Raw genomic sequence first — 18,731 nt, 5'->3', positions numbered from 1 at the left:
CAGCAGCTGCAAACCAAAAGAAAGAAACATCTGAGTGATAAAAAAAAAAAAAAAAAACCTTTATTTTAATCTCACTTTTTGCTTTATCTCCATCTCGGCGTCTGACTCTTCCAGCCAGCGGTCAAAATCCGGTGCCAGGAAGACCGGTTTACGCTCCTGTACAGTCAGCCTTTCCCACCAGCCTCGCTGTTGTTTCCTCACTGTGATGTTTACCTGCCGCTGCGTGGACTTGTTTCTCACCTGCGATAAATTGACGTCATAACCGTCAAAAACTGAAACAGGTATCGTAAGAAAGAGGTCAAATTAGAAATGTGTACCTCAGGCTTTACTGGAAAAAGAAACTCCAAGCTGAACTCGTATTCATTTTGTCCTTTTGCACCACGCCCCTGGGCTATGCAAGAGATACAAGAAAGAGAGTCACAAATGATTGTTTTAACATACTTGCACGTCTAAATATGCAGAAAATCAACAAATTTGTCTCACCTCTAAAATGAAAGGTATTTTCATGCACTTGGACATCAATATGCTGCAGAAAGAAGAGGAGAGAGGCCAGGCAGTGAGCACACTTCCTCTTTCTGAATGAGAATTTTAGCATCAATTTGCTTTTATTGCTGTACAGAATGTTATTAAGTACAAACCATGTACATAACCAAATATGTCAAACCACAAAATGACAAGTTAAACTTACCTTAATGATTTACAATCCAAAAAAACATTATATTTAAAGTCATGATGTTCTTCTTTAACGAAACTGTTCAGGAAACGCCTTTTTTTTTTTCACACAGTGCCCTCCCCGGAACTACACTGCATTACTGTNTACCAAAATGTATTATTTATATGAGTATACAAGATATTGTCATTCTGGGCTCATTTAAACCTCAACAAAACTCACATTCAGATTTTTTAAAGTATATTAGCTCAATGTTTGGACATTTTGGATAATTTTCCATCTGAGTGCTCATGCTGTGATCCTCTCTCTCTCTCTCTCTCTCTCTCTCTCTCTCTCTCTCTCTCTCTCTCTTAATTTTTTAAAAAAAAATTAGTTGTTTGAGTTGTTGAGGTTTTTATTGTCTTGGTCATTCTGTATAATGTGGTTCTCTTCATCTTGGTTTAAACAGAGCTGATCACTTTTCAACACCAAACTCCCACTTTGATAATTTTAGGATCACTGTGGTAAAGTTGGTATTTAAGATTTGTGCATTTTTGTAATCTCACTGTCATCATTCATTCTTTATGTTTTTTTCCTCTACATTTTACTTTTTAATCACATTTTCTGGATGAAACTAAATGAAGCTCTCTGATGCCCTGGTGATGCCTTCACTGACCATCCTGTCACCGTTATTTTCACAACTTCCTGTTGAAGGTGCGTATTGCAGTAAATAAAAGGAAAAGAAAAGAAAAACCACATGTGTGCAAATGTTTCCACACCTCAGTCCTTCGGTCCCAGCTGGCAGCGGCGTCACCAGTGACGTCAGTCAGGGTTGTAATCGGTCACGTGGGCAGCGCAGCTCTGGGATAAAACGCTCCTCAGGTCTGCGCCGTCTGTTTGGCTCCTCACAGACACCGACCTTTCATTTCTGTGCTGATCTAACAGGGAGAGGCAGCGGCTGGATGAGAATAAACATAAACAGTGAGGAATAAATCTGGACTCGACGGATCATATTTCCATCTTCGTGATGTGAGTAAAATTCTCTTATTGGAAAATGGTATCAATTAAATGACGCTTGTTATTTCATAAAATGAAATCTCGATGGGTTCAACTCGATGTTTTACAATACTGTGAAAAAAAATGTCGGAATGTTGGTTTTGGATGAATAAGGTGCAAAAAGCTTTATTTTAGTGAGCGTCGCTTTCTGTGCGCTCATTGGCTGCATTGTACCCGAGGCCTGTTTTTATTGCATCCTCTGTCTGATGCTCCGTGACACCTTTTAAGACCCCGTTTGTGAGGTTTATTTTATTTATTTATTTTTATCATGTATCATTCATTTACTGCACATCTGATCCATGCAGCTTCATCCTGCATGGGTCTGCTGTTTCTGCTCTGTTTCTCTTTGGGCGTGTGTGGTCTCTTCATCTTGCAAGCATACACACTTACACACACACATAACCCCCCTGGTATGCACGAGCAATGCAAATGGTTGATGGTGAGGGTCAGACTGGCTGAAAGGGAACAGACGCAGAGTCTATTAAATGTTGTGGTGGTTCCCCCTCAGGTCACCCCCTCCTCCTGTTGTTGACACAGCCTCCTAATCCCTACAGCCTGACCGACTGWCTGTCCAGCAGCCTCTGGCTTCACAAAGTCACAGTGATACAGATTTTAGAGGTTAAAACGCTTGATCCACATAATGTTTGCAAGGATGTCCCAAGAAGTAACAGCAAAAACAACTGTTTTTTTGTTAAACTGATCAGCTGCTGTTAAATTGTGAATATATGTATATTGTTTTTATTAAGAAATTGTCACATAAYGATGCTGATCTTGTTCATCTCTGGAAAAGAAAGTGATTTAATTTTATRTAAACAACAAAAATGTACCTTACTTGCATAAAAGCTGTAACAAAAATACATTTTCCAACTGAGTAAACAACCCCGTCCTCTAAYATCCAGTGTTAATCCCGATTTGTTGAAATAACCTGAGTGAGATCTAGTCTCTGACATCATTGAGGAAAGTTGAGGGGATTCCTGCATGAACAGCCTGTTTCAAATCATCTCAGTGAGATAAATTTCTTTGTTTTCAGCCAGTTCTTGATGGACTAACTTGTATAGTTTGGGTATACTGTTGCAGCATCCTGCTTTAATTTCTTCTACAGATGGTCTTGTGTTCCTCTGATACACAATATTCATGGTAGATTCAGTGAGCTGGTCAAGCCTTTTTGCTGCAAAGTGCCCACCTGAACAACGACCCTTCCACCTCCGTGTTTCACAGGACAAACATGAGGTTCTTTGGTTAACGCCAAATGTGCATTCTGTTGGCATCCAAATAACTCAGTGATTAATTGGTTCAAAGAATATTATTTTTTAGAAGTTCTTTGTTGTCTATAATCTCTGACAAACTCCAGTCTGAGATTTTTAGCCAGCAGAGGTTTCCTCTTTGCGCAGCTACAATGAAAGTTTGTGTGACCGTGGAGGCATGCTCTTTCACATCCACAGTATGCTGCCGTCGGTCACGTGAAGTCGTAGGGTTTTTGGAGATCACTTTTGGTTTCTTGCGGTCTGCTCCTTTGGTGAATGGGCTCGGGCAGGCAGGCGTGTTGGCTTTTGTTTTGACTCTGCCCCACTTGAAACCTATTAGTGGAATAGCTCATTCCAAAATGCTTGGGATCTTTATAAATCACATACCAGAGTCATAGGCTACTGTAAATGTTGAGGTGTACTAATTTATTTCACACCAAAAGCTAAGTTTTACAACAAAAATTGCTTTGCAGAAAAATTTCATGTCATTTCTTCAGTTTGAATTGTTTAGTTATGTGACTTGAATCTTTCTGTATTGTTAAAATAGTTATTTATTTTACAGCTGGGTTAAACAACAAGAAGAGATAAATACAGTACATAGTATTGTAGAGAGAGATAGATAGATAGATAGATAGAATTTTTCAAAATAAATGTGCGTTTCTGTCACTGGAAAGTACTATATTTCAGTCTGACGCTGTCAAATTGGAGAAATCTTAGATAAGCTTCCTTAACAAGAAAATCTGCACTGATGAAAGACACACACACAAGTGTGGCACAAGTGTGGGAGACGTTGCGGCCAAGATAACAGTTAGAGATGACTCATGAACACAGTGTTGGGTGCGAATGGGGAAGTCGGTCTGAAGAAGAGGAAATCCGCCATGTCCTTATTTGTAGCGTTATTGTTATTATGAAAAAAAATGTGTGTAATGAAACGATGGCAGATCTTGCCGAGCCCATGAGTCATCCGCTTCGCTGCGAACACAGGAATGCCCACATTAAGTAATAAATAAATGAGATTGAAAAGTGACTCTGCGATTTAAAAGAGTGGTTCTGCCACTCAGGAGGTCACAGGGAGTTAGACACAATAAGATCAGTCCAAGTTACGACAAATATGACACAAAAAGCAGCATGTGACACTTAGCGAACTGCTAAATGTAAATCTTTTTTAAGTGGGGATCTGTGAAATTATTAAGAGCAAATAATATAAAAGCCCTCTGGTCGAATTGACCTGCTGGACCCTTGTTTTGACCCAAGGGCAGCAGCAGGGAATTTCTGAYTTCAGGAGATGTTTTACTTAATTTTTTTCAAATTAATTCCCAAATTTTATTATTCTAATAAGGATAGAACATGCCATAATTATTCATATAGAACCCCACTTCAAAAGATCCAAACTAGCTGCTGGAATTAATTATAAATTTATAATCATGATTACAAAAATCAATGATGGTTTATTTTTTTAATGAAAAGAGAGGATTCCATGGTTTTTGTAACATACAGAAGCATACTGACCCAGACCGAAATGGTTTAAGATTTGAATTTCTTTTTTTTCTTTTTAAGAAAGAATACAATACTTCCTCAGCAGTTACATAAGCAGAATAATGTTTGCAGCGCGCAGCATCAGAGGGAGAAATACTCCATCTGCACTTCTCTGCTCCGTTTTAATTCTGTTGCTATGGAGAGGATTAGATATAATTTTAGTCTTCTGCTTTCTGCTGAGAGGGAGGGATAGGCGCTCTGGATGTCTTCGTCACTGAAACCAGAGATTAAATCTACATTTTAATCCACAACCATCCAGGTATTATATGACACATCTGTCCTTCTGTGGCAATCATGAGATAACATCTCTGTCTCCAACAGGTACTTTTACAGAGGCTCAGGTGTTACGTCACAGTAAGGAAGTGAATCTGACAAACAGAACAGTTGTAAGGATTATTTTTTTAWTATGATTGTCTGCACTGATTAGGGCGATGTTTTCTTCAAATATACTGTGTGAAACAAGCTTTTGTATTTAAAACTGCAAGCAAACTTTCTGAGTGATGTAATGTCTGAGATAAACACAATCCTGTTTCCACAAAGTGTAAGACTTTGTGAAAAGTAACTCAAAACAGAAAGCAATTTATATCCTACATTAATAAAAAAATTATAATGCGTACAAAGGAAAAGGTAATTCTGACAACTGTTTTATTGTTCGGAAATTTGCAAATCTGTAAGCAAACCACGTCTCAGAAGAACAAAGAACCGAAGCAGTTTTTTTAGTTTTATAATGTCCTGAATGTGAGGAAATACATACAAGGGGACCTAGCTTGTCTGATTGAAATTATTGTGGTTTTTACAATGACTGGAAATTTCATTTATTTAGAAAAAGCATTTTGAATTTCATAAAAGGCACCAAACTGAAGGGATGAACCAATCATGTTTCTGTAGACAGTACCTAGTGGGAATGCTAATTTTAGAATATGTTTTCAACNGCATGAATAAATAAATAAATAAATAAATAAATAAATAAATAAATAAATAAATTTAAAAAGCCAATCATAAACTTTCTTTTCTAATTTTCTGCAAATAGCACAGTTTCATGGGCCTAAATTAATTTGCAAAAACAAGGCGAAGTGTAAAGGTTGTCTTGATTTGTTTGATTATGCAACTAAAAAGAACATTAAAAATTGTTACAAGGACTTGTGTGAAATTTAGGAAATGCATAAAATTTGAAATATATTTACTGAAAAGCAGTCAGCATTAAAAGGCAAATGCCTTCAAAATGTTTGGTGAATTATTTTTTAAGATCATTTTCAAAAATTCTCTTCGAAACAAACCACAGTTTCTAAAAACCTTTTGCATCTTGCAAAATGATGGAGATATTTCTCAATTCCTTGAGTCTTTCATGCTTTGATAAAAGACAACCAAGTTGTCAGCAGCGCAACAGAAAAATAAGGCTTCTTATTAATCAGAAGGACTCACAATTTGTTGCATTTTGATTTATTTAGTTTTTAAAGCTAAGTTGTAGAGTTGGTAATGCTCATTAAATCCATTTTGAAAATCAGCCTTAGAAAATAAAATCCTAAGTAATTTTCTGATGACTGTTTTATGTGTCGTCATGTAATAAACCCTATATTTATAGGATTTATTCAGAATCGTCATAATCCTAAACACTGGAGATTATATAGTTTGTTAAAAAGAGCCAGTGTCTGGAGCTTAACGCTGATGAGTCATGATTCATAAAATAACTCTTTCCGGTTTGCAGTGAACAGGTTATGAAACACCAAATGTGCAGGGCTGAATGATGGTATGAATTAGAAAAGTCTAAATGGTGGAGGAGTTTTGCCAGACTGGTTTTAAACTGGTGAATTGTTCTTGTCTCCTGAACAGACTGTGGAAATGTCTGGGTGTCCTCATCTTGATCAAGTCCAYCTTCTAACCTGGATGTGACGAGAAGCTGTAGCGTCTCACATCTACTGCAGGTTCACAGCTGCCTTCTAAAATATATAAACCTTTTTTTTAATAGGAAAAGCAGCTGAGATATTCTCATTTACAGTGACGACCTGGTCAAAAAGCAGCAACACAACACAAAATGTCAGAGAACAATAATAAAACTAAGGCACAACACAAATTGCAAAATTTGGAATTACATATTTATATAATTATAATTATATAAAATGAGGAATTGTCCCATATTTAAAACTAAAAGCCTTGTTCTTTAYTAGACTAATAATGCAAATCTGTTTGTAGATGTTAAATCAAACAGATGAAACAGTCTAATCAGAGCCGAAGAATATTCGTTTTCWTCAGGGAATAATATAATTGTAGCCACTAATATGTTGTTCAAGCTGCTTTTGTTCGTTTAATTAGAGAACTTAGAATTAGTAAATAGTTTAGTTTTTTATTTCAAACTCTAACKAGAGAAACTGCGTTTCTTGACATAAAACATAAGCTAAAAGCACAACAATAGCTAAAAGCAAAAAGTAGCAAGAGGCTAGCTAAAAAGTAAATTCTGGTAAGCAAAAAGCTGACAAAAGTAGCACAATGATAAATTAGAAGCTAAAACTAGAATCGAGCTAAAAGCAGCAAAAGTCTAATGAAAGGGTCAAAAACACTAGCTAAAAGCTAAAATAAAAGGCTAATGGGTACATTAGCAAGTGGTTAGCTAAAAATCAAAAGTAGCAAAAGGCTAGTAGTAAAACACTTACTAATAAACTGGAGTAGCTAAAGTGACCCATAGCAAATTCTGTCTGGCCCAGTTCTGGCCCACACAATGCACTTATAGTCCAAATACCCCAAAGAGAGATGGCCCTTTGGTTGTGGTTTGGCATAGGCCAGCACCATATAAACCAAACCACAACTGGGCCAGTTGTGGCAAGCCATCTTTAAAAAAAACCAGTGCCATCATGGCCCACAAACCACTTGCTGTGCCAGCAGTCAGCCTGCAGTGCACACCTGTCTGCTATGTGGGTGGTTCTTATTGTTTTAACTCTTCTGTCTTGAGCCTGTGTGTTTGTTTGGTAAATGTTCAGCTGCTGCGTTTGTTTTGCTGACATCATTCCTGGTAAGAACAGGGTCTCASAAAAATTAGCTTGGCAAAAAAATATATTCCCTCCCTATTCGCCACCCTGTTCAGCCAGTGTAATTCATTTTTACTTTCTAAAACTTGGCGACCCTTAAACTGCAGCGAGAAACAACCCAGGATCATTAGCTTTGGAACAAACAGACAACAAAGTCTTTCAGTAGGCGAGGCCTGGTTCCAGCTTTCTGTGCACCAGKGCTCCTAAAACTGGCCCATCGAGCACAGAGGAGGTGAAACACATTACACTAACTCCCATGTATCACAGTGATGGAAAAAATAAGCAGCTGTTTGTGAGTAAGTGTGGGGGAACTGCCAAACGAGATAAAGCAGGCTCTTCAGCTGAAGTAGAAAACGCTGGAACAGAGCTAAGAGGCTCCAGAGCTCTGTGCTTTGTGATAAAACCATAACAAGCGGATTCACAGGCGCTCCCGCTATTCCTTTCATTTATCACGAGATTGTTGAGCCCAGACTAAAAAGCTTTCTGAAGAAGCTACGAGTGCTAACAGCCTGTCTTCTTCATCTCACAGTTCTGTTTCTCCACAAAACACGCTTTTCGTTTCTTTCTTCTCAGAGGCATGCATTTTATTTTACATCATCGCTCATGGCRCATACTGCAGCAAGTTCACTGGTCTTAAATGTTCCCAGATTTCTTCTTGAAKTATTGTGTTTTGGAAGACAGGAATGCACGCTAAATGCTTCCAGATGCTCTCACTAATATGATGTTTTATTTTTCTTATGGGCACGTATTAAAATGAGTTGTTTACTTGCTTCATTTTGCCTCCTTTTCAAAACTTCATGAGTCTATTTCAGCACAAACTGACACATTTTTAGCCAACTTATTTAGACAAAACTCCTGCTTTTTGAAAGCTGGAAGCCTTTTTTCATATGGATAAAATGAATATTACCCCCTCCCCCTTTTCTATGATCTCCAGTGCAAAGTGTGGGAATGGGAAATGATGGAGGATAAAGGGCCTCGTGTAGCCGACTACTTTGTGGTTGCCGGCCTCACCGATTCGTCCAAGCCTCTGGAGGAGGACCTGCACTTTGATGATGCCGGCACCAAGTCTCTTAAACCCAAAGCCCCCATCACCGACGTTACTGTGGTGATACGCTCCCTCGGCGAGGAGGTGCCCCCGGGCTTCACCTGCGTGGAGAGCACCCCTTCAGGCCTCTCCGCTGAGCTGAACGGAGCCAGCCTCAGGGGCCCACAGATCTTCTTGTGCTACAAGAGAGGGAGAGATAAGCCTCCACTGACAGATCTCGGGTAAGAACTAATCCTCTCTTCCTTTTATTCACACAGCACCACTAATCACAGCTCCATCTCAGGTCACAGTAATCTGCTCTGAAACATATATCATATAACATATATCCTTTTTTTCCATGTTTTTTTAAATCAAAGCTTTCCAGGGCTCACATTTTCATAAAAACTTCTATTTCAGAATTCTGTACGAGTGGAAGGAGAAGCTGAAGCCTGGATGCCACATCGTCCAGACCACGCCCTCAGGTCGCCCCGCCAACATCAGCGGCTCCTCCTCTCAGCGCATCTACATCACCTACCGCCGTGCGCCGAAGAGCCAGCCCCACACCTCCCTGGCTGTCACCGATGTCTGCGTCATCATTCCTGGCAAGGGGGAGGTGCCCCCTCACACCTTCTGCAAGGTGGACAAGAACCTCAACAGCAGCATGGTGGGACGGAGCTCCAGAAATATCCACACGTACTGGAAATATTGCTCCAGATTGTTCCACTAATCTSTTCTGGTCTGTGATAACCTCTCTTCCAGTGGGGGTCCTCGGTCTACCTTTGCTATAAGAAGTCTCTAGCTAAAGCGAACACGATCGCATACAAAGCAGGTAAAAAAAAAAAGAATTAAGCTGCAAACATGTGACATTAATAAAGACATTAGGCTTGGGCGGTATGATGGTACTTTGGTATACCGCCGTACTTAAATGTGGTGAGGGTATTGACAAATTATGACGGTATTAGTTGCATGAAGTGAAGCGTCAAATTTCCACAAGGCTGCTATGAAAACACCCCTGTCCATCGCACCTTTTAAGGTTACAACAGAGCATTAGGGCCACAAAACGACATTTTTTTTAAATTATGAGAATAAAGTCATAATATTACAAATTTAAAGTCGTAATATTACGCGATTAAAGTCATAATATTATGAATTAAAAATTACAAACTTTACCGGCACAAAGACAGGCTAAATGTATGCAGCAGTGCGGATACAACTGTGGTAAGAGTCAGATTTTTTTGAAACCTACAATCCTAAAAAGACATACTTGACTGTATTTTGGTCTGTTTAACAAAATAAGAGACAAAGCCATTCTGTAACTTCTCCTTCTGCTGAGTTTTTCTTTTTTTCAACGCCTCTCTTTGGTTCTAGAATGTCAAGCAGCCATTTTTCTGTTTACTAATAATTACACAACACGCCCCAGACAATCCCCCTGGTAATATTGTATGCTGCTGTATTTTCTAAAGGTTATACCAGGGTATGAAAGTGATCGATACCACTCAACACTAAAAGACATAAATAGTATCTTTGTGTAAACTTTGACTGTGTTGTGTCCAGGTTTGCTTTGTAGGTACCCAGAGGAGGACTACGAGTCGTTCCCGCTGCCTGAGTCGGTGCCTATGTTCTGCCTCCCCATGGGGGCCATGATTGAGTGCTGGCCGGCTCACACCAAACACTCCCTGCCTGTTTTTTCTACGTTCGTCCTGACGGGAGCCTCCGGAGAAAAGGTACCGCCGCCTTTCTGCATCAGCGTTATCAAAAGCCACGTCCTTGTTGAACTTGCGTTCAGGTCAGAGGAATTCTCTTAAGGCTCTGATTAAGCTTCATGCACTTCATCATTAGTTAAGAAAATCCCCTGAAGATTGCACTCAGAGTACGCACATTCTGCCTTTATTGCCTCATTTCAGTTAGTTTATCCATCTTCATTTTCCAGTCTGTCTCTCAGTGCGTCTGGATCCCCTAATGGATTTGCTTGTTGATAAACTGCAGCAGTATCTCTTAAAAAATGGAGACAATATTAATCAAGTTCTAAACTCTGACTGGAATCAACTGACCATTCTGAAGGCTGTTTTTGGAATAATAAAAGCCTGTTAGCTCTTTGAAAGCAATGCAGCATAAAAGATGTATTTTTTTTTTTTGGGCAGCTCATCTTCTGAATAATAGATTCTTCTGCACCACTCAGGCTCAGGCTGGTGTGCAAGTTTGATTGCCTGAGTGCTCATTTCTTCTTTCCTGCAACCTCTTGTCTGCAGGCTGGTCCCATGGTACCTAAAACCCAGACAGATTTGTTCATTTATTTGGGAGAACAATCCTCAAACAACTAAGAAGGTTTTAGTATTTCGATGATGCAGAAAATTCACCTAAGTGATCACAACAGCATTTTTTTTGAATAATCTCTGGGTATTTTGGGGTTTGTCGGTTTTCAGAACCAATTTTCTTCACGATCGATATCCTTCTTTCTGAATATCATTGTGATATTTTTGTGTGCAGGTGTATGGAGCAGCTATCCAGTTTTATGAACCTTACCCCGAGGAGAACCTGTCGGAGCGTCAGCGCTCACAGCTCGGCCTGCCAAGCTCCGATTTCGGACCTGATGGGACCAGAAACGTTTACAACAACAAGAGCATATGCTTACTCTCCCATTGGCCTTTCTTCCAGTCCTTCAGGAGCTTTCTCACATTCCTCTACAGATATTCCATTTCTGGACCGCATGCAGTCCCAATTGAAAAGTTAGTTCATTTTAAGTTTTCATGTTATCTTTGTCTTAAGTGAAGCTTAAATACACTGGTTTAGAGTAAATGCTGTGAACATCTGATGTATTTTTGTTTGTTTTTCACAGGCACATCTCTCACTTCATGCAAAATGTTCCTTTTCCCTCCTGTCAGAGGCCACGCATCCTCGTGCAGGTCAGTTTAACGTTAGTAGAGTGAAGAAATAAGTTTAATTTTGGTCATTTTTAAGGTGACACTTGGTCAAACCAACCATAAAATCAGACAGAATGTAGAGTGTAGAGAGAAAGGCAGAAGTCTTCATCCAGGCTATACTAATGGGCAGCCAAAGGATAGCCACCTCCATCTTCTATTGCTTGTCCATAATTGGGTCTCAGAGGCAACAGACCTAGAAGAGAAACCCAGAAATTCCTCTCCTCAACAACACTCTCCAGACCCTCCTGGGGGACCCCAAAGTATTTGAAAGCCTGAGATGATCCATAATCCCTCCAGCGAGTCCTGGCTCTTCCCCAGGGCCTCACACCAGTGGGACAAACCCAGAACTCCTTCAAAGGGAGGTGTCCAGGAGGCCTCCTAAACAGATGCACAAACCACCTTAACTGACTCCTTTCGATGCAGAGGAGCAGTGACTCTACTCCGAGCTCCCCCCAACTGATGAGCTCCTCATCCTATCGCTAAAGCTGAGCCTGGCCACCCTATAAAGGAAGCTCATTTTGGCTGCTTGTGTCCATGATCTCTTTCTTTTGGTCATGATCCACCACCTCATGACCTTTGGTGAAGGTTGGAACGTAGACAGAACAGTAAATCAAGAGCTCTGCCTTTCGACTCAGCTTTGTCTTCACCAAAGCAACGCCTTCATTACTGAAGATGAGGCCCCAATCCGTCGATTCATCTCCTTCTCCATTCTGCCATCACATGTGAACAAGACATTTACTTAAACTCCTCCACTTGAGGCAAAAATGGCCTGTTGTTTTTTATAGCCTTTTTCACTCTTAAAAAATAACTCCTTTGCTAGAAAAGCATATTGTGAAAGAATAACAGCTAATTTCAAACCTCTGATCAGCACTTCTAGTCAGTTCGAACATTTACTCAGCTTCCAAAGAAATGATACTAGGGTCATATGATGGTCTGTGCTCAGCACATTTACGTTTGCGCAGTAACACGTACGTTGTTCAGTTGAAGAAACGGCAACAAACTAAATTAATAATGTCAAACAAGAGTGTAGAAGTTCAGTATTGGCTAATGCAACGTTCTTTCACAATATGTTATTTTTGAAAAAGAGTTGTTTTAAAAGCCTGAAAAACAATAAAAACAGGCCCTCGTTGAGTTAGCAGTTAACCTAGCCTGGATGATGTGCTCTATGACTGACGTCATGGCTGATAAGATACTAACCGTTGATCAACACCTGGCAGAACATCACAGCCAAACTATCTTTTTAACTCTTGTTTGGGTTGACAGAACGCTACAAGCTAAATGATCTGTTTGTCCTCCACAGTTGTCTCCACATGACAGCCTCATACTGAGCCAACCTGTGTCCTCTCCGCTGCCTCTTAGGTAAAAAAAAAAAGGCAAAAATGCATCACATCGATGCTTCATAAGAGTCTCTGCTGTCGTTCTAAAAGTGTGTTTTTTGTTGCTTTATGTGGATCAGCGGTGGGAGTCTCTCCACGTTACTACTGAACCTTGGCCCGAAAAACGCTGCCACTCTGCTTGTTTTGGCTGTCACAGAGCACAAGATCCTGGTTCATTCCCTGCGTCCGGCGGTGCTCACCAGTGTTACCGAAGCCCTCGTGTCTGTGAGTCTTTCAATCTTCTTTCAACCRATCAAATTTGTTCGTCTTTGTCATGATAACAGAGCCAATGGAAAATACTGTAGGTCTTTAATGTGATTGTTAGCAGTTTGATGGTTAAGGCAAGAGRTGTGGCTCCAACTTTATTAAAGTACTGTACATAAACCTATGTGAAAGTAAACCATTTAGGACACCAGTGCTGTTGGAGAAGCCCTTTAATAAAATAGCTTTCAGCCAAAACACTCAAATGTGAAGGGAAAGAAATGCGCAGACAAAGTATAAAAACCTAATCTTCTGATGATCCCCTCCTGCCTTTCAGATGATTTTTCCCTTCCACTGGCCGTGCCCGTACATCCCTYTGTGCCCGCTGGCCCTGGCAGACGTGCTCAGTGCGCCGTGCCCTTTTATCGTGGGTTTGGACTCCAGATACTTCGACCTCTATGTGCCTCCAGCTGATATTAGCTGTGTCGATYTGGACACCAACACTATCTCGCAGTAAGTTATCTCTGATAGAAGTCATCAAACAACTTCAGAGCACCAGAAATTGTTTTGCTGAGGTTTTATTATGTTGGTCTTGTCTGTGAGTTATTCCCCGAGGTTATCAGTATCTGTCAGTGAGAGCGTCTCTTACTTAATAGTTGTAGCTGGAATGTGAAATATTTTCAGTGTACAAGGCCTCTGCATCAACACTTTTGCAGAGATATTGAATTGTCAGGGCTGATGTCTGTGAACCTGTTTCAACCTTTTGTAATTTTTTTTCTCAACTGTCCTCCCTGTGACTAAATGAAAATCCTACTGTGTTTTTTCAGGAAAGATGACAAGAAGGCTTTAACGTGGAAAATCCTGCCCCGGAGAGCCTGTAAACATCTTCTGAATACCCTGAATAAGCTCCATCAGCAGCTCACCGAGGGTGAGTCCAGTCTGATGCTGTGTCATTCTCTAAAGTGCTTTTATGCATGATTTAGCTCGCTACAGGAGTCTGTTGAGTCAGCCTGGATGGATAATTTTATTGGAAAAGTGAGCTCATTATTACATTACAAGAGCATCTTCTGATTTTTTATTTTTATTTTTATTTTTTTGCTGAATCACCGGAGATTTTGTGATGATATGCATTTTTTTTAACCAAAGAAAGTTTGGACGTTAGTGAGATGCTGTGAGCAGAAGTGTTCCAAATCTTCCTATTAAGCTTTTTTTATACCATCATCAGTTGAAACTGTCTTCTCAGTTATTAGTGTGTCAAAACACAAAGCGAACTGTAACAATGGATCAGTGAGACAAAAAATTAAATAAAAAAAACAAAAATTACATAAAAAAACTAAAATTTAATAAATGCAGTGCTGGCCTACCTGGGTGTCTTACTGTTATTTTCCTGTTTATTGCTTTTTCCTTAAAGTTACAGTCTTTTCGTTTAGCAGATGGGAGCTACGACTTCTGTTTTTTGTAACTTTTATACTTCTCAAAATGTTCAATTTTATTTACAAATATTTTCTTCATAAAAATGCATGGAGAACTTTTCATTTTCTTCGAAACCATTTTTTACTTTGAAAATCTGCTTCAACATACTTACTGTTTTTGTCTTCCTATGCTACTTTTAGTTTGTATCTACTTTTTGCTACCTTCAGCTAGCTTTTTGGCTACTTTTAGCTTTACGCTAAAGTTTATTTCTTCGCAAAGATCATCCCATTATAAAAAAGGTAGTATCATAGCAATAAAAATCACTTCTGATGTGATATGTTTAGACAAAGCTAAACACTGTCTACAGATTTTTGTCTTCATAGTATTTTAGCTATTTTTTTTTTTAATTATACTTTGAAGATGTCTGTTTTCAGTTTCCAATTCATCCCCTGCTTTGCTCCCTCAGGCGGTCAGTTAAACCGCGATGATATGCAGATGGACCACACGATGACAGACGGCGAGCTCTATGGAGGAAAAAGCCTGCACACCCTGGAGCTGGAGATCCAGGAGGCCTTTCTGCGGTTCATGGCCGCCATCCTACGAGGCTACCGCTCCTATCTGCAGCCCATCACCCAAGCCCCATCTGAGAAGACGACTGACGTCGGCTCGCTTTTTGATCTACAAGGTAAGATTTTTTCCTCTTAAAACAGCATCTATAAATTGAATGAAGATGTGAAGAAAKGCTTTAACCATAAATGTAGTCAGGTTTGCAGTTGTGGATGAGTTTAACTTTGATAGCAATCAGACCATATTTTATTGGAACATCTGCTCAGAAACCTACTTTGTCTTCTGTTTATGCAATTGTGAAGATTATTGGTGAGTTATTGCTGTGATTTAGCTCTGTTGTGGTCTGAATGCTGCTCGACGCTTCAAAATATGCTCTAAATTAGTGCTTGTTATCTAACTTAAGCCTCAGTGGAAATTAGACTTGGATGACAAGTGGGTGAAGCAACATGATTAATAGCACAATGTCCCCGCACATCTGTGGGCTCTTATGCAAGCGGAGCAGCTAAGAACATCTCGTTTTTCGAAGCGCGGAGCTCATTTCCTAAAATAYCGGTTAAGTGTTCACACTGACCCAGTAAATATTTAGTCAGGGCCTGAAAAGTAAAAAGCTGTTGTTAATAAAAATGTCCACCTTTCAGATTTGTCAGTAAATACAGATAAATTGTTTTTCTCAGGCTTCGTGAAAAGCAGAGACCGCTCCCATCAGAGGTTTTACTCCCTCATGACCAAGACTCAGATGTTCAGTCGCTTCATAGAGGAGTGCTCCTTTGTTAGCGACAAAGATGCCAGCCTTGCTTTCTTTGACGAATGTGTCGATAAGGTGAGGATTGTAGGAAAATCTGTTTCTGTGGATTGATTTTTCTTTGTGTGTGTGTGTGTTTGTGTTGCATAAAATAGTTCTGCAGCAAAGGAACAAAATGTCAGACCTACAAACATTTTTTTTTAGTTTTACATAAACTAAAACACTTTCTTTCCTTCTCTTCGTGCTTCATTATTGCCTGGTAGTTGTTCACTACTGGAAGCAAGGTAAGCAGCCAAATCTTGTCATTTTAAAACTTCCCTGCTTCTGTGGTTTCCAGTTTTGTAAGGTTTTATAATCCAGTCCTGAATTTTATGAAATAGTTCCGTCGGTGCTTTGTTGTTGTTTCTCTTCGTTGATATTGTGTGGAACGTGGGCAAGTTTCTGCTCGGACACTAATTATTTGCAGATCTGAAAGGATTTACGAACAAAGCCTGTCAACATGTTTTGTTCCATGGATGTGATAAAAACAAGACAAAAATATCTGCCCTCCTCCATCGAAAAAATAATAATAAAAAAATGTTTGCGGTTACAAACTTGTGCAATCAGGAAGTCACATTTGCATCCAACAGGAACCGTTACACATCCTGTGTCAGCGGTCACGGCAGTCATTACTGAGAAGTGGAAGCATTGATTCATTCAGCTCAGTTGCTGCTGAGGTGGACAACAAATGTGCGATTGAGTAAGAAAGCGGGAAGAGGGGAGGGGTACAACAAGCGGCGACGTGCTGAGCAGAATCGAAGCGGGGACAGATCGGTCACTTTGAGTCGACCGACTGAATCATCCGCTCAGCTGAGTGGAACAATTCCCGCATTTCGTTTCTACTGGAGGAACGATTCAGTGCCTGTTGTGTTATTCATTTTTTGTGCAACTTGTGCCCAAAAATAAGCGGGTATTAAATTCAGATCAACCGAGTGACAAAGCGAAGCCTTTGATGAACTATTAGATGGTTGTTAAAACCTAAAAAGAGGCATTTTCTTCAGGTTTTGGCTTTCCTGAGATGCCAGCAGCAAAGTTTTGTACCCATTTCTCCAAACGGCAGATCAGTCACGTATAACGAGAAACTAATGTGTCAGTTTAGCATCAAGCTTTACTGCTTAAGTGTCAAAGACACTCAGTCAAAAGGATTCATGTCTCTATGCGTGGTCACTGGAGCTTAGTTTCATTTAGTCTTGGAAGGATTTATGGGATCAAGCCTCTCATTTGGCTCCGTTTTATATAAACAAAACTGGCGCAACTGGCCACATCATTTTGATGTAGATGCCTGGTGTCGTTTCTGACATCTGCTTGCTSTCACTAAGTTCTCACTCATTAGATACCACCACGTGCGTCCCTACATGTCGATTTGTTTTTAAAGGCACAAAACGTTAGAGATTGGTGACAAATGTGTGCTTCTCTTCCAAACCAGACGGACAGTGAGCGGCCAGAGGACGCCAGGCTGATCGAGCTGGACGAGTCCCATCGCAGTGAGCACACGGTCTACGTCAACCCCCCAGAGCTGCCTCCTCTGCCTCAGGGAGAAGAGCATCCACTGTGCTATAGGTATTACACCTCAGACCCCTCTCTAAAAGACAGGCCAACTGCTTCTTTTGCTCTGCTTTACTTGAGCACCAAAAAGAGACGCTTATTAGAAATTCCTTTTGTTTTCGAAGGCTTTGTCCCTGCTGCAGGGCTTTTTGATCATTTAGAGCTGGGACACGTGGCACTTAGGTGCACGTTGGTGCTGCAGCTTCCAGAGTTTCAGAGAGAAAGCTTATTGAGTATCTGTTTTATTTTGCAGCTATTCTGGGTTCCCTGTGCTGCGCTCTGAGCTCCTGGAGCCACTGGAAGGACCTAATCCTCTGTCAACAGGGATTGCTTCACGCCACAGCAGCCCAGCCAGTCCTACGGCCATCTTTAGACGCTCTAAACAGGTCAGCCGTACAAGCAGAGACATTTCTTTGACATTTTAGTAAAACCTTTTTGCAAATATGTACATTTCCTTGTAAAGAATGATGGAAATTTTAGCAAACATGAATACATTTAAGCATATCTGCCTTTTCTAACATCAAACATGATGACATAAAGGAGTGGCAACAAATCATTTTTCTGCCTCTCTATAGGAGATCAAATCAGCTCAGAAGATGGCCAAAACCTATTCTTCCATGCCTCAGATGTGGTCCAAGTGTCTGCTTCGACACTGCTATGGCTTGTGGTTCATCTGCTTGCCAGCACTTGTCAGTAGCTGCCACTCCAAGGTGCGAGCTCTGCGCACAGCCTATGATGTGCTGAGGAAGATGCAGGACAAGAAGCTGCAGGCGCCGGATGAGGTACGAAACGATTTCTACGAAGGATGCTGCAACATCTCGAGAAAGTGAATGCATTGTGAGTTTATTTTATTTTATTTTCCCTGTCCAAGGTGTGTTACCGTGTTCTGCTGCAGCTGTGTGGTCAGTACAGCCAGCCGGTCTTGGCTGTCAGGGTGTTGTTTGAGATGAAGAAGGCAGGAGTTCAGCCCAATGCAATAACATACGGCTGCTACAACAAGGTGTGTTAGTGCAAACAGTACTGCCAAATCTGACTCGAAGTTCAGCAGGTTTTCAATTCAAAATGTGTTCTGCTTTTAAGGCGGTGCTGGAGAGCACGTGGCCCTCCACCACCAGAGGAGGCTACTTCCTGTGGGGGAAACTGAGGAACGTGATCCTCGGGGTTCTCCAGTTCAAGCAGGCAGGGAGGAAACAGCAGACTCCTCACAGAGACCCCCAACTCTCAGGTGACAACATTTAATCTAATCTAGCTTTTTATAAACCTGTTAAGAAAATCTCTTATCTCTTATCTTATTGCATGCCCCTTTCCTTTCCTTTCCTTTCCTTTCCTTTCCTTTCCTTTCCTTTCCTTTCCTTTCCTTTCCTTTCCTTTCCTTTCCTTTCCTTTCCTTTCCTTTCC

General features: G+C 40.5%; 1 protein-coding gene and 1 long non-coding RNA gene across 2 annotated transcripts in view; one reads left to right on the top strand and one right to left on the bottom strand.

Annotated features, from left to right (window-relative positions):
• Nucleotides 1-43: 43 nt before the first annotated feature.
• Nucleotides 44-789, bottom strand: LOC106514404 (uncharacterized). Its single transcript, XR_001309888.1, has 4 exons — nt 689-789; nt 484-526; nt 318-391; nt 44-240 (listed from the first exon to the last, which is right to left on the bottom strand). It is a non-coding gene; the product is annotated as an uncharacterized LOC106514404 (long non-coding RNA).
• Nucleotides 790-1,562: 773 nt separating this feature from the next.
• Nucleotides 1,563-18,731, top strand: part of dennd4a (DENN/MADD domain containing 4A) — a gene marked incomplete at its 5' end in the record, with an annotated part of 31,239 nt that continues 14,070 nt past the window's right edge. The window contains 19 exon segments of the mRNA XM_014003655.1: nt 1,563-1,678; nt 8,440-8,771; nt 8,947-9,193; nt 9,289-9,358; nt 10,084-10,253; nt 11,017-11,255; nt 11,366-11,432; nt 12,751-12,809; nt 12,907-13,051; nt 13,365-13,540; nt 13,855-13,955; nt 14,907-15,125; nt 15,682-15,827; nt 16,013-16,033; nt 17,215-17,348; nt 17,587-17,719; nt 17,909-18,115; nt 18,205-18,333; nt 18,414-18,558. Of these exon segments, the coding sequence (XP_013859109.1) occupies nt 8,461-8,771; nt 8,947-9,193; nt 9,289-9,358; nt 10,084-10,253; nt 11,017-11,255; nt 11,366-11,432; nt 12,751-12,809; nt 12,907-13,051; nt 13,365-13,540; nt 13,855-13,955; nt 14,907-15,125; nt 15,682-15,827; nt 16,013-16,033; nt 17,215-17,348; nt 17,587-17,719; nt 17,909-18,115; nt 18,205-18,333; nt 18,414-18,558 (2,719 nt within the window).

This window comes from Austrofundulus limnaeus, unplaced genomic scaffold, assembly GCF_001266775.1.
Source record: "Austrofundulus limnaeus strain Quisiro unplaced genomic scaffold, Austrofundulus_limnaeus-1.0 Scaffold19, whole genome shotgun sequence".
In the NCBI taxonomy this organism is placed as follows: Eukaryota; Metazoa; Chordata; class Actinopteri; order Cyprinodontiformes; family Rivulidae; genus Austrofundulus; species Austrofundulus limnaeus.
This window is presented reverse-complemented; position numbering and strand designations above follow the sequence as displayed.